Source organism: Dromiciops gliroides, chromosome 3 (assembly GCF_019393635.1).
Source record: "Dromiciops gliroides isolate mDroGli1 chromosome 3, mDroGli1.pri, whole genome shotgun sequence".
Lineage (NCBI taxonomy): Eukaryota > Metazoa > Chordata > Mammalia > Microbiotheria > Microbiotheriidae > Dromiciops > Dromiciops gliroides.
Genome location: NC_057863.1, coordinates 370,699,296 through 370,715,848, shown reverse-complemented (window position 1 = coordinate 370,715,848; position 16,553 = coordinate 370,699,296). Strand labels below are relative to the sequence as shown.

The window sequence follows — 16,553 nt, the reverse complement described above, 5'->3', positions numbered from 1 at the left end:
GATACATTTAACTTAAAAGAACTTTCTCAGTATTAGGGCAAATGATAGAAATAAATTTAGACAGAGGGCACAGGTACGGATTGATTATGAAGGGATATCTTCAAAATATTTATTTTTATCTCTCTTTGTGGGGTGATTGGAGTTGGATGACACGCCTGGGGTTCTGCAGTGGGTGAGTGTCTTGTGTCTGAGGCCAGATTTGGGCTGGGGTCCTCCTGGGTCCAGGATGGGTTCTTTGTCCACTGTGTCACCCAGCTGCACCATGATGACATCTTTAGGGTAAAACTGAGGGGTGAGAGAAATGCACTGCATGAGGGAGGATAGGAGAATTAGCATGGGGATAGATCCCACAAAAAAAGAAACAGGAAAGGGCATATAGAGTGGGGGAGAAGCAAGGCAGTAAATGATCAGAATAGGCTCAAAGACCTTTATTTCATCAAAGTTGGTTCAAGGAGGGATTAACATACACACCTAATTGGGTGGAGTAATCTATTTTAGCAGGGCAGTAAACAAGCCTAACACTTATCAGAATTGGCTAAAAGACCTTAATTTAATCAGAATTGGCTCAAGGACTGAACAACATACACACTCAATTGGGTGGAGTAATCTATCTAACACTGCAGGAAAATAGGAGGGGAAGGGGATAAAGAGGGAGGGGCAAAAGATGGGAGGGCAGATTAGGGGAGGGGGCAGTCTGAAGCAAAACCCTTTTGAGGAAGGATAGGGTGAAAAAAGAGATAATACAGTAAATATCATGGTGAAGGGAATAGGATAGAAGGAAACAGTTAACAATAATTGTGAAAAAAAGGGGGGAAATTGTACAAAAAACATTAATAGCAACTCTTTGAGGTGTCTAAGAATTAGAAATTGGGGAGTGACTGAAGAAGCTGTGATATATGATTGTAATGGAATATTGTTATGATATAAGGAATGACTATCAGGATGATTTCAGAAAAACCTGGAAAGACTCATATGAACTGATGTATAGTGAAGTGAGCAGAACTGGGAGGACATTGTGCACAGTAACAGCAGTATTGCTCTCTGAGCAATTGTGAATGACTTGACTACTCTCAGCAATGCAATGATCCAAGACAATCCCAAAGGGCTAATAATGAAGCATTCTATCCACTCCCAGAGAAAGAACTGATATTGATTGCACACAGACTAAAAAAAAAAAAAAGAGTACTTGTGGATTGTACATATATAACCTATACAAGATTAGTTGCTGTTTTATGGAGGGGGAGTAATGGGAGGGAGGCATTAAAAAACAAAAAGAAAGGAAGGAAGGAAGGAAGGAAGGAAGGAAGGAAGGAAGGAAGGAAGGAAGGAAGGAAGGAAGGAAGGAAGGTAGTAAGAAAGAAAGAAAGAAAGAAAGAAAGAAAGAAAGAAAGAAAGAAAGAAAGAAAGAAAGAAAGAAAGAAAGAAAGAAAGAAAGAAAGAAAGAAAGAAAGAATGAAAGAAAGAAGGAAGGAAGGAAAGAAAGAAGGAAAGAAAGCAAGAAAGCTAATTCTGATAATTAAGAAGAAAAGTCTTCTAATTAGACTAATGCAGATATATTGGGAACTCACAGTCCAATTTACATTTTAAAAAGCACATATACAGAAGTGTACTCAAGTTCATTTAATGAAGGAAGAATATAAAAATCATAGTTTCATTATATAAGAACAGTGTCAGGGGTGCTAAAAGTCAGAATGAGATGAAGTTGACAAAGAATGTTGAAAATCATAAAAGGTTTTAGAGCTTTATTAAGGAAAACAAAAGAACCAGAGAAGGGATAGGGTCAGTGCCTGAGATGATAACAAATGGCAGAGAAAAGGGGGAAAAATTGTACAAAAAATATTTATAGCAACTCTTGGTGGAGGCTAAGAATTGAGAATCAAGGGAATGTCCATCAATTGAGGAATGATGGAAAAAGCTGTGTTATATGATTGTAGTAGAATGGACTTGTGCTACAGGAAATGACAAACAGGATGATCCCCAAAAAACCTTGAAAGACTAATGAACATCAATGTATAGTGAAGTGAGCAGAGCTGAGAGGACATTGTGTAGTGACAGCAGTATTGTTCAATGAGTAATTGTGAATGACTTAACTACTCTCAGCAGTGCAATGATCTAAGACAATCCCAAGGAACTAATGAGGAAGCTTACTATGCACCCCTATAGAAAGAACTGATAAAAAGAACACTTGTGGATTGTACATATATAACCTGATTGAGATCTTGTGGAGGGGGGAGGAAAGGGAGGGAGGGAGGGAGATGTTAAGGGCTAAAATTCTAGCTAAACTGTCTAAAATATCTAATGAGTGGTCGCCAATAAATTATAAGCTTTAGCAAGAGTTAGACTTTTAAGCATTTATTAAGGAGAATAAGAATTTGGTAAAGAGAGAGAAAAAGGCCTAGATTCCTATCTATTAAAGGGAGAGCACATTTCTAGCTCCCTTCTCCGCCAGAGTCCAGAGGAAAGCGCGTGAGACCGAGCGCCCGTCTCTTCCTTCCTCCTCCCACTAGTCCGCGTCACTTCCTGATACCAAAGACAAGACTCCTGGTCTTGCCCTCAAAGACCTTCGCTTCATGGGCAGAACTCTTCTACAGTTAGTATCCAGCAGGTGGCGTTATTCCAATCGTTACAGTCCCCCCTGTTGTTCCTCAAGAAACAAAATGTTTCCTTGACGGAACAGTAAAAACAATATAATAACTATTGCTAACTAATAATATGTGAACAACAATATAGAAAAGGAAGAGAGGAAAGTTTTGTCCAGAGGGGCGATTTTTTGTCCTCATGAACCGACGCTTTGACATTAGTCTTGCAAAGGGAGGGCCTCTGCAGAGAATACATGTTACAGATGGTGTATATTATAACAGAAAGAGAAAAAAAAACAACAAAAACAACAAATCAAAACTGTTCATTTAAAGTCTCTGAAAGTCTTTTCTCAGATGTCCTCTAGGTGTAGTCGTGGAATGGAAGTCTTTTCAGGGGTTGATGTGTGGATACTGGTAATCAGCCAGGAAATTTCCTACAAAATTGAGCTTAATACAACTTTAAAATAGCTTTGTCAATAATCAAATCAAACAATGAAAGTTCTCAAAAACATGTCTAAGGGAATACAGAATCTTAGTTGTTAACACGTGAAACATACAATAAAACAAAAATTGAACCATTCTTTAAAATTACATTATTATTATAGTCCCCCCTTATGGAGAGTAATTGAGAAGACAATTGCTGCGATATTAATTTTTAAAAATAATTTTTATCTTTGTTTCATCACTTTTTGCATCATCTGCCTAATTATCCTCATGCCATTATGAGAAATTAGAAAATCTAATATAATTGGTAACAGGTGTCAAGGCCAAATTCAACACTGTTATTTATCATGACACCTGTTACCAATTATATTAGATTTTCTAATTTCTCATAATGGCATGAGGATAATTAGGCAGATGATGCAAAAAGTGATGAAACAAAGATAAAAATTATTTTTAAAAATTAATATCGCAGCAATTGTCTTCTCAATTACTCTCCATAAGGGGGGACTATAATAATAATGTAATTTTAAAGAATGGTTCAATTTTTGTTTTATTGTATGTTTCACGTGTTAACAACTAAGATTCTGTATTCCCTTAGACATGTTTTTGAGAACTTTCATTGTTTGATTTGATTATTGACAAAGCTATTTTAAAGTTGTATTAAGCTCAATTTTGTAGGAAATTTCCTGGCTGATTACCAGTATCCACACATCAACCCCTGAAAAGACTTCCATTCCACGACTACACCTAGAGGACATCTGAGAAAAGACTTTCAGAGACTTTAAATGAACAGTTTTGATTTGTTGTTTTTGTTGTTTTTTTTTCTCTTTCTGTTATAATATACACCATCTGTAACATGTATTCTCTGCAGAGGCCCTCCCTTTGCAAGACTAATGTCAAAGCGTCGGTTCATGAGGACAAAAAATCGCCCCTCTGGACAAAACTTTCCTCTCTTCCTTTTCTATATTGTTGTTCACATATTATTAGTTAGCAATAGTTATTATATTGTTTTTACTGTTCCGTCAAGGAAACATTTTGTTTCTTGAGGAACAACAGGGGGGACTGTAACGATTGGAATAACGCCACCTGCTGGATACTAACTGTAGAAGAGTTAGTATCCAGCAGGTGGCGTTATTCCAATCGTTACAGAGAACAATTTAGAACTCTAAATCTTATGAAAATGAATGTTGAAAACTACCCTTACATGTAAATGGAAAATAAAATAAATGTTTGTTGAAAGAAAAAAAAATTACTTGGGGCAGCTAGGTGGCACAGTGGATAGAGCACTGGCCCTGGAGTTAGGAGTACCTGAGTTTAAATCTGGCCTCAGACACTTAACACTTACTAGCTGTGTGACCCTGGGCAAGTCACTTAACCCCAATCGCCTCACTAAAGGAAAAAAAAAAATTAGTGATATGAAGTTGCAAAAATCTGAGAGGTCATCTAGTCCAATCATCTCATTTTACAACTGAGGAAACTGAGGCTTAGGAAGGATTAAGGGACTTGCTCAAGATCACACAGATATTAGGTGGTATATCAGGGATTTGCAACAAGGACCTACACACTCCAGATCTTACTCCTTTCTGCCAAAGATTAATAAGTGTATTAAGAAGAAAAATAATATAACTAAGAAAAACCATATTAGATATATGCACATGCTGGTAACCCAGAACTGAATAGATGAATTCTGGAGCAAGCCCCAAAAAGAGCAATTTATGTTGTTCAAAGTAAGAAAATAGCTATTTAATTATACCTTATATTTACTTTATCATCCTTTGATATATAGTTTATATTTTTTTCATCTTTATCAAATCCACCTCCTTGAAAAGTTTACTTTTTTTACCCTTCAATTTAAGTATCACCTTAGGGCAAAACAGAGATCCTTCCTCATGGGATTGTTGGCAGCATGAATAGAGAACAATTTTGGTACATCCACTGCCCACAAATACAGGCTTAAGAAATGAATAGTGAGTTAAGGGTAACAAGTATAGTTGAAAGTGATACACACAGAACAAAGTAGAAACCTACAGAGTCAATAGTAAATGAGTCCTACATAGAATTAGATCCTTAAGTGCAAGACTAGCAGCAAGGCCACTTCCTAATAAGCAGTAAGAAATGCAATGAGTAGAGAACTACTTGGGTGAGGCTGAGCACCAGAGGAAATCCACCACCAGAGTTTTTAAGCCTAGAATTCAAAGCCACTCTCAGTGGTAGTAGTCTCTGGGGGAATTATTGAAGAACTTCCCAATTTGGCACAAAAATGGATATTCTTGGTTATTTGACTTACTACAGCTAAAAGAATGGTCTACTAGTTTTTGTTTGTTTTTGCTTGTTTGTTTTGCTTAAGTTCCTGACAGTTTTATTTCCTCTCTAAAAATGAGACAATTCATATTTATATTTAAAGCACTTAGCAGAATGCCTGCTACAAAGTAGGTCCTATATAAATGCTAGCAATTATTATTATATCTGTTTTTGTTGTAATTATTACATTTATATATACATACATATATACATATATATACATACATACATACATATATATATATATATATATATATATATATATATATATATATATAGTTTAAACAGTTATCCAAAGTTTAATTCATTTTTGGTAAATATTTATTAAACACCAAATCTGTGTAAGGCACTGCACTCTGCCATTAAAACCCAAAATACAACAACATAGACCCAGTCTCAAGGAACTAACAGTCTAATGACAGGAAGAGTAAATGTGCAAATAACCAGCATGCAAAGGAAGATAAGAGGTGAAGGAAAGATCCAAACAAAGAGTCATAAAAAATGTTAGGCCTGGGAGAAAGAGTAGGTTGATTAATGAAGATAACATCTAGGTTGAGAACTTGAAAGGAAAGTATCACTAGAAGGAGGATAAAATGAGGAGTACATTCTATGAACAAAAAAATTACTTCAGTAAAAGATTGTATATGGGAAAGGACAGGAATAGAACCAATATTGTCAAGCAATGAAGCATGCTTGAATGGGTGTGAATGGGAATAACCTGAGAGAAAGCTCTATAGGTAGCACTTGGAACCAAATTGTTGAAGACCAAGAATGCAAAAACCAGAAAGCTTTAGTTTATTTCACATGATACAGGAACAAATGAAATTATTTTTTAAGTAGAGGAAAGACATAATCATCAGAGGTAAGAATATAGAAGATTTATTTGTATGGAGATTTCATAATACTATGAAAGGTTCATAGGTTTTAGAGTTGGAAAACACCTTAGAAAGTGATTTAATCTAACTTCGTTAATAAAAATAAAGTATTAGAATTTTGTTGCTTTTTCCTGCTACAATCACTTCCTTATACATTGCTACCATTGAAACAACCTTATGACAAGAAAAAAGCTAAGCAAAACCAAAAAGACCTCTTTAACCTTAGATTATTTACCATTCTGCACCTGCAATAGCCCCACTTTTCTTTTTTTTTTTTTTTTGTGAGGCAATTGGGGTTAAGTGACTTGCCCAGGGTGACAGAGCTAGTAAGTGTTAAGTGTCTGAGGCCGGATTTGAACTCAGGTACTCCTGAATCCAGGTCTGGTGCTCTATCCACTGGTGCCACCTAGCTGCCCCAGCCCCACTTTTCTAATGGTGGGAAGTGAAATGCACTTCATCCTCTCTTCTATCAGTCTAAGATTGAATATTGCATTTAATAGGAAATTTGTATAATACAATGTTATTGCAACAAATAACCTGTTTATCTTTTTTTTTTTTTGGTGAGACAATTGGGGTTAAGTGACTTGCCCAGGGTCACACAGCTAGTAAGTGTTAAGGGTCTGAGGCCAGATTTGAGCTCAGGTCTTACTGAATCCAGGGCTGGTGCTCTATCCACTGACTTGTTTATCTTAAAGACAAGAACATAGAAAGGAGGAAAATTATTTGCCCAAAGTCTAATTTAGCCTACCTCCCTCTTTCTATTTTATCCTGGGTCCAATTCAGTATCCATTCACGATGTTTGTCCTAGCTATATGCATTGATAGAATAGCTCCATATTGTCTATCCAAAGAGATTTCATAGTTTGGGCAAAATGTATTCTCCTTTCATTTGCTTTTTCCTGTGTGTATAGTTAGACTGAGTTCTTTCAATTGACCATAGACTGCCTTTGGGGAGCTAGGTAGTACAATGGATAGAGCATTGGCTCTGAAGTTGGGAGGACCTTAATTCAAATCTCACCTCAGACACTAGGTGTGTGACCCTAGACAAGTCACTTAACCCAACTGCCTTAAAAACATCTGGGGACAACTCCAGGCATCCTGATATATATCTTGCCATTGGATATTGCTTCCCTATGGCTCTGGAGGAAAGAGTGAGGTAAGTGACCTTGCACAGCCCTCCCTCACTTAAATCCAATTCACTGAAAGTCATGACATCACCCTGATGTCATGGTCCTCTTTGAGAATGAAGGACAAACAACAAGAAGACATCCCTTAGGAGACTTGATAATGTTCCAAGTCTTGGCACACTCAGCACAATGAACAGATGCTTGGCTCAAGAAATTGCATAGATGCCAACATATTGAAGTTGCAGGTCATCCAAAGCCGATGGAGAAATACATTATGGGCATGAGTGTATTGTAACATCACTCCCAATGAAGAAATGCTTAGAAGTGGCAGGAAGGATTACGATACATGACTAAATTAAGAGGTGACTAGATAATTTAGGGAGAGTGAAGAACAGTTATCAGCCTGCATAGGATTTAGAGGCAGAATGCTTAGACATCAAGGCAAAAAGTATAGTCAAAGAAGAGAAGAGGGCTAGGTATTAGGGTATTTCTGATGTTATAGAAAAGGTAGATATCATTGGCCTACTTAAGCATTTTTTTAATTCAAGAGAGATGTATGCTTTTAAAATATGTATTCGATTCACTTATCCTATAGTAGATCAGAGTGCTTTATTTTCACTTTAGAAAAATTTAGACTCTCCTTAATTTTCTAAATTGCAGCCATGTTGCAGGAAAACAGTGGAAAAAATAACCCATTCAGCTACCTGGCTTCAAAGGGTCTAATTTCTACCTAGAGAATAGTTCACTCAACACCCAGAAGGTATATTATTATTTTAAATTTCTCTAATCATTGCCTATGCTGAACCCAGCAATATTATTCATTGGGTCACAAAGACAAGAGGTTAAGTACTATCACCCTGCAGCAGCATGGAACTTCAATTTTTGCCCATTTCTCTTGAGTTCCAATTTTTTTGTTTAGCTCACTAAAGTGTATTGCCTCTGAAATCCTCTCTGAGGATCATCCGAATAGCTGAAACAAAGTGGTAGAGCCTCTATTAATTGTGAAAAATAAAAGGAACCTGAAATATAATTAAATTTATGATGAGAAAAGCATTCTGGAACCATAGCATCAATGCTTACATTATCAGTGGTAGAACTAAAAAATGCAATTGAAGAAATTAGTACGAATCCAACTGTGCCAGGTAGCCTTGGAAAGGATAGGTCTCAGACAAAACAACAAAACCAGGGACACATAACTCTGCATGCAGAGACTTTGGCACAATGTAGGATCTGCAATTATGTATAAGCATTCCTGATGATTATGAGTTTTGGCATGATTTTGACTGCTTTGCTTTCCAAGAATGAGCTTTATAGAAAAAAAAAAAACTGAATTCCATAACTGACATATCTGAGAGGTAATGTGTAACAGTAAGTAGGTAACAGTATGGAGGAAAAATCCATTCTTCTATTAGCTATTTCCTTAGTGTACAGATGACAGACAGCCTATTGAAATACATGAAAAAATAATAATGCTATAAATTACAATGTACAGTGATAAGATAAATATCTTCACGTCGTAAAAGTCTCTTGAAACAAAAAAATACTGAGTGGCTCAAGAAAATAATTTTTGATGGTGGTATCTATATAATCATAAACAGTAGTTTAGATTCAACTCTAATGTCCCTTTCATCTGTCAAATTCTCTCATTTTGTGACTCTAATATTTTGAATTGATACTTAGGTTACCCTATGCCCCAAATCTTACAAAGAGGATACCCATTTGACTAACAAGATGCTTCAACTCTCCAGTGATCTGTGTCAGGATGATAAATGAAGTGGTTAATTGTACTTTGGAATCCAAGGAGATAGTAATGTTAACACCTTAAATAGTCTTAAATTGCACATATTTCATACTAATGGAGCTTTTAAGCTACCTGCAGTGATCCTGTTAATGGGATTGTCTTGAATATAGATGCTTTTATCAGTATATTCTTCTAGAGACCATGCTGTTGTCACTTTAACGCAAGCTCAGTTAAAGTGTACCATGGATCATCAAGTACAAAGAGTTCTTCCTCAGCCTGGGAATGATTTCTCGGGGCAAAGAATGTCCACTTGGGCCAATGAGATCAAGTTTTGGGGATCAAAGGCTATGGAAATCATGGCAACAAAGAGAAAGGAATCATAACCATGCTAAGAGGGTTTCCCACCCCTACCCGCTTTAATAATAATTTTTCATACAATCACATCTAAAAGGAAAAAAAAAGTGAAGTACTCTCTGCTGTTACAGTTCTACAATAAAAGTCTATTATTGCCCATAACAAAACATACACACAGTGTCAGTGATATATCATTATGAAATTTATCCTTAGAAAGCTTGAATGAATCTTTCTAGCTCATCTTTTTTTTAGGAAAAGGAACTTATAATAATGATTATTGAGTTTGGATTCTCAGTTATATTTCATTTCAATCCTGAGTGATCACTGACAGGTTTCAGTTAACTTTTTGAGATAAATTATTTTGTGAGGAAAAAGAGAGGCCTTGAACTTTGAGACACGAAACCTAGGAAGACAGAGATTCTGGGATGATTTACTACTAAGGAGGGATCTACTTGGAGATGTATTACCAGGGATGTAGTTGGGCAAGACCAAGGTAGGAAGGAGTTTATTTGGGGTGAGGAAGAATGCTTAATATTTTAATCAAACATTCTTCTTAGTTGTTGGAATTGTTGGAGGTCCTTGAAGAAGGAAATGGTGAATCATTTCAGTATCTTTGCCAAGAAAACCCCAAATGGGGTCACAAAAAGTCAGATGTTGACAAACTACTGAACAATAACACAGTTGTTGTTGCTTGCTAAAGGAGTAAAGGTGCCCTTAGGAGTCTAATGTCTCCTATACCTCCCCTTCTATCCACGCACACAATTATTTTCCTGAAGCAGGTTCTCATCATCTCAGTCTGGACTACTGCAATAGCCTGCTAATTGGTCTCTTTGCCTCAAGTCTCTCCCTATTACAATCAATCCATCCTCCACCCAGCTGGCAAAATAATTTTCTTAAAATGTAGGTCTGTCTTTGTTATCCTCATACTTCAGTAGCCCCACGCTTACCTTCAGGATCAAAAACATTAAGTCTTCTGGCATTTAAAGCTTTTCAAACTTGTTCCCTTCTCACTTTTCCAATCCTACACTTTACTTTCCTCCATAAAAACTATCATGCAACACCATGGGCATTCTTCCTGTTTCTTGAATATCCAATCTCCTGAGTGACCTTTTCACTGCTTGTGTGATCCATTTTTGGCTATTCTTTCTTCCTATCCTCTGCCTCCTAACTTTCCTAGATTTCTTCAAAACTCAGCTAACATCCCAATTTCTTTGACAGTCCTATCAGATCCCTCTCTGGACCCTTCTGCCTCCTGCACACACATACACATACTACTGGTGCTTTCCCTCTGTGTCTACCTTCCATTTTCACAGTACATATCTTAGATGTATGGTTATTTGCATTAGGATGTGAGTTTCTTAAGGGCAAAGACCTTATTTTACTTTTCTTTTCATTCTCCTTGCTTAGCAAAGTGCCTAGCATATAGCAAGATTTTAATAAATTCTTATTGACTAAGTGACCATACAAATTCCCAGATGTCAAATCCTTATTATACCTCTGAATATGAAGTATGCTTTATAAGAATAATAGTTTGCTCTATACTGAAAAATCTTTTTATGTTGCAAGACTTTTAACTATTTCACGATAGTATGACAAAGTCTAAACTAACCCAAGTATATGTCACAATCCTATTATGTGTAACCTATACCTACTTAAGTGCCAGAAATTTAACTTATTTTTAACATAAAAAAATGTGGCATTATTGAAATACCGAGTTCAAATCCAGCTTTAGACACTTCCTAGCTGTGTGACCCTGGGTAAGTCACTTAACCCTATTTGCCTCAGGTTCCTCAGCTATAAAATGAGCTAGAGAAGAAAATAGCAAACAACTCCAGTATTTTTGCCAAGAAAACCCCAAATGTGGTCACAAAGAGTTGGACATGATTTAAAAACTACAGAACATTAGTATCCTATTCTATAGTCATTCATAGAAAATGGAAAGGGGGTGGGGCTGAATGAAAGGAAAGAATATTAATGAAGAAACTAGGGCAAAGAAGTGTAATGGTTAAGGATATTTTCTCAATGGCAAATTTAAGAGAGTTTATGGTAGACTGGAAAGATTGGATTTTGAGTTAGAATCCATGGATTCTTTTTCTGACTCTGTGCGTTCCTGAATAAGTTTATATAAATTCTTTGAACCTCAGTTTAACCATATGTAAAATGGGAATTAGATTAAGACTACTGGAACAGCCAACCTTATATAGTGGATGGGAAGAAAATGTTTATGGACCTTAAAGAGTTTTTTATGAAAGATATTATTATTAAACTGAGATCAAAACATTTCTCTAAAAACATGACATTTTAAATGAAATATCTGCTTCAGATTAGTTATTTTCTTTCATTGAAACAAGAGGTTTTCAAACCAAATTTTTATTCCATGTCCAATTTAAGTCAACTAAAATGAAATTTTGGTCTGGGCATTTGCTGCCTACTTATAAGCTTGATGCTTAATTGTTAAACAGTTCCACAGATTCTTGCCTGACAGCTGCCAAGCGTCATTAACAATTATGAGCATCCCCTCCTAACCCCTGCTGTTTACCCAGGTATTCTCTATATTGGAGACCATCTCCAAAGCCCTACCTGGGTAAGCTATCCCCCCACCTACACCTTCCCCCAGGGCTTTCTTTTTGCTACTTTGGTCCCTCAGGATACTCTGAGCAGGGCAGGAAGAGAAGTAGAAGGTATAAGATATGGGATTTTTATTTGTGCATTTTAGGGAGAATCTTTTTTACTGAGGTTAGGGATTCTAGAGTAAGATCTAAGGAGAAATTAGCAGGTGTGAGGCAGCACCGACTGGCATCAAAGAGCTAGTTGGGCACTATGACAAGCCCACCTATGTAAACCATCTGCTTTGCTCTCTCACTCCATTTCATTGCATATCATTTGGACAAGGAAAATGAAGCAGGAAAATCACTTGAAAAAATATTTAGGGACAAATAATATAGTAATTTGGATTCACAATTCTTCTGTTGACAATGTCTACTTCAAAGGCCCTAGTGTCTGTGCTATCTTGATCTAGTAACTAGCACAATGTTGTCCTTTGTTTTACCAGATATTCCTTTCTTTTTTCCCAATCAAGACACAGATAAAAAGGCCCTTTGAAGACCTGATTAATTAAAATTCCCCAGGCTTCTTAGCCAATGTTTTGAAAGCTAATCATGTACATTATATTAAAGACATCCCTTCTGTAGAATGAGAGCACTTTTTTGTGTGTGTGCTTACAGATAATCATGAGAGGAAATATGTTCTCTCAATTGTTCATCTGAGAAAATAATGTGAAAGAAGATTGCATTGTGTGCTCCAAAGGCAGTGTGAAGATGTGGGAGTGTGACTTACCTCGCTGAGCTTCTTTATCATACACTTTCATATGCACAACCCCTGAAGTCTTATTCCGGAGGACAGTGGGGTTCCTTCCATCTCTTTTGCTGCAGGTGCCCAGCTGAGCTAAGTTTTGGTCTGCCCACCACAGCTTTTTATCTAGAAAAAGGGTAGAGTGTTATTGTTTTTTTTTAAAAGATAATTATCTTATTAAATAATGATAAAAACTTGATACACTATAATCTTTTTTTATTTGCTTTGTTACAATTCAAAACTTAATTTCTAAGGCAAACATTAAAATCATTTTAACTTCCAGAAAAGCTAATGAGAATAATATGTTCATAGCCTTCCTTCCCCCATCTCTCCAATTAAAGGAGCTTGATTTTGTTTACTTTTTTTTTCCATAAAGAAGACAGTTGTTACAAAGAAAAGCACATTTCAAATGAATTTTAAAGAGAGAGTCTTGGATACAAATAGAATTTAACACATTTTTTTTTTTGTTAATATAACAAGTGAATAACAAGTCTAACATAATACCCAACAACAACAAAAAAAGCAACAAACAAATTAGACATTGTTCCCTATCCTTGCCATTATTCTCAGTTTACTAATTGTTCTGTGTTGGTATCTGTCACATCTCACCAATATTACTTCCCATTATAACAGGATTTTTACTGTTTATAATCACTGCTGTTTATTGATTTACATAGATTATCCTTATTTTTCTAAATGTTTAAAAATTTTAAAGGAATAAAAAAAATTGAAATAAAGATGTCAAAGAGTTTCAAACAAATTAAACTTGATTTATTGCTCATACATGATAACAACTGGGGCCCACATCCTATTGCTAGATAATGAGCCCAAGGGCTTTAGGTTTCATAAAATACAAGAATCACCCCCATGCAGTGACTGCTTCCTATTTTGTGATATATATTTAACCTAGTAAAAGAATACTACTACATTTTTAGTTGACCAGGATTGAGGCAGGGTGGAATTGGGTGGGAAAGTACAGAAGGTAGGAAAGAATTCCCACTAAACTTAGGAAAGTAGAAAGGAATTCTTATTCAAGTTAGACAAAAAAAAAATTATTTATCGTGGCCCAGTACCCATTATTTAGAAGTAAGGTAGTTGTTATTGGTACTAACTGAGGCCATATCCAAAATTTCATTTGGAGATGAAATAGTGCAAGTTTATAATGGGATCTTTGATTCTTATAATAAACTCTGCCATAGAAGTTTGGAAATGAAAATAAACCCACCTCATCACTGCTCCAGTTCTGAGTTTTCTAATTTGTCATTACAATTCTCATTTCACCACTGTCTTTCCTACTCTCCTTTCATACTTACCAAATTTGATTTCTGCCCTTATATTAGTAATTCCTCCCATTCATTCTGACAATTTTAACCTTCTGAATTACGTGGGATTCCCTCCAATGTGGCTTTCTTCACTTTCTTGACTCCATAATTCCTTTGACATTTTACAATGTTCACTTTGACAAATTCCCAAAACTGGAACACCCTCACCATATATTTTAAATGGCCTGATCCAAGACTGAAGAATCTTGTATTTAATCAATTGACAAGCATTTTAAGTGCCTCCTATGTGGCAGGTATTGTGCTATGTGCTGGTTATAAAATGACCCCCAAAAAGTATGTATATGAATCTATAGTATCATCATGTTTATATTTATACACAAAGAATACAAATATAGTTTGAGAAGGTAGATGTTAGCAGGTAGACAACAGAGAAAGACATGTAGAAGGTGACACCTGAGGTGAGTTTTGAAGGAAAATTGGAACTGTAAGACAAAAAGATGAGGAGGAAGAGCATTCCTGACACGAGGGCAGTTGTGGCAAGGCACTGAGAGAAAAGATGGTGTATAGTAAGTGAGGAAGAGCAAGTAGACCAGCTGGCTAGACTATAGGGTATATGAAAAGGAACACTGTGTAAGAACTTGAAAAGGTAAAGGAATAGATTGTGAAGAACTTTAAATGACAAATACAGAAGTTTGTATTTGATGCTATAGGCTCCTAGATAGTATTTTTTGTTGTTCAGTCATTTTTCTTGACCCACATTTGGGATTCTCTTGGTTAGGATACTGGAATGGTTTGTCACTTCCATCTTCACTTCATTTTACAGATGAGAAAACTGAGGAAAACAGGGTTAAGTGACTTGCCTACAGTTATGCTGCAGGTGTTTAAGGATAAGTTTGAACTCAAGAAGATGAGTCTTCTAGATCCCAGGCCTAACACTTTATCCACTGTGCCACCTAGCTCCTCCTAGAGGGCACTAATGGAGTTTAAGGAATGTGTGGAATAGTTCTCATATGCAACAATAACTTTCAGAAAACTAAATAGACTTGACTAAAGAACTATGTCATAGACACCTAATATTATTCTTAGTAAATTTGATATACAAAAAACACTGTTTATGCCTATCTCACAGTTCCTTGGAATGACAATCTTCCTTTCTAATCTTCTACTAGAAACTTAATATGGATATATGAGAGTATTTCATAAACTGACAAGACAATAGCTGAATGTGTTATATGTCTGTGGATGTGTGTACAACTCTGTATAACTGTGTAACAGAACATTAATAGAAGACTAATAGGACACTAATAGGAGCAATACTAAATATTTAGCAGACATACTCTAACAAAGAAAAACTCTACCACTTTTGTTAAGCATATGATTTTATTAAAAACTGGAGCTGGTTACTGAAATGTTCTAGGAATATGACAAGAATCTACTAACAATGTCTCAGATATAAATGGATTATATCCTCACCAAAAAAAAAAAAAGTATTCTGGAACTGTGTGTATACACAAATGTGACTAATGTATGAATATACGTATTCTTATATAATGTATATATATATATATATATACATATAGTATATAAACATACATGCATTCATCTTTTTGAATATAGATAGCTATGTAAAGAAAACTGTGATCGTATAATTTACCAGTTCAAAGCAACTTCAGAAAAGATATTCCATTAACTCAAAAGCAACTTAACCAGTGTTTTCTTACACTCAGGGAAAATCCCAACTCAAGCTGATGCCTATAGTACATATTACTAAATGCACTGTTTCCTTTCCTATTTCCAGATTCATAAAATTAAAGATATGGAAGGGGTCTCAGTAGGTATCTATGGCAAACTCATGTGAGAATTTCTTACAGTTCCTACCTGACTGTTAGTCACTAAGCCTTTACTTGAAGACATCCATGAGAAAGAATCAGCTTCAACACTTTGAGCTAAGCCTAATTGATAGGAAGTATTCTCTTGTATAATACTCAAATTTGTCTCTATTCAACATCTATCCACTACTGTTGGCTCTCCCTTCTAGGGATAAGCAAATTAAACCTAAATTCTCTTCCATATGACAATGCTTCATATAATAATAATTTAACATTTGTATAGTACTTACTATGTGTAAGGCACTGTGCTAATCAATTCCTTTACAGGTATTGTGTTCTTTGACCCTAACAGCCACCCTTGGAAGTGGGTACTATTATTATCCCCATTTTATAGATGAGAAAACAGAGGTAAACAGAGGTCAATTGACTTGCCCATTGTCACAGAGCTAGTAGTGTCTGAAGCTATATATCAGTTAAGATCTTCATGACTCCAGGCCTGGAGTTCTGTCTACTGCACTACCTAGTTGCTCCTATATATTTAAAAAGAACTAGTATCCCTCCTCCTTTAATTTCTACAGTCAATATTCATTTGGCAGAATCTTGATTTATTTTGTCTTATACATGAATGTATAAACATACAATTCATCATATATAACTACAGATGCATACA

At 35.7% G+C, this 16,553-nt stretch overlaps 1 protein-coding gene across 1 annotated transcript in view; it reads right to left on the bottom strand.

Moving 5' to 3' along the window:
• Window positions 1–16,553, bottom strand: part of LRP1B (LDL receptor related protein 1B) — a 2,279,180-nt gene that overhangs the window by 718,693 nt on the left and 1,543,934 nt on the right. Inside the window, 1 exon segment of the mRNA XM_043994810.1 lies at window positions 12,757–12,897. Coding sequence (XP_043850745.1) covers window positions 12,757–12,897 — 141 coding nt within the window.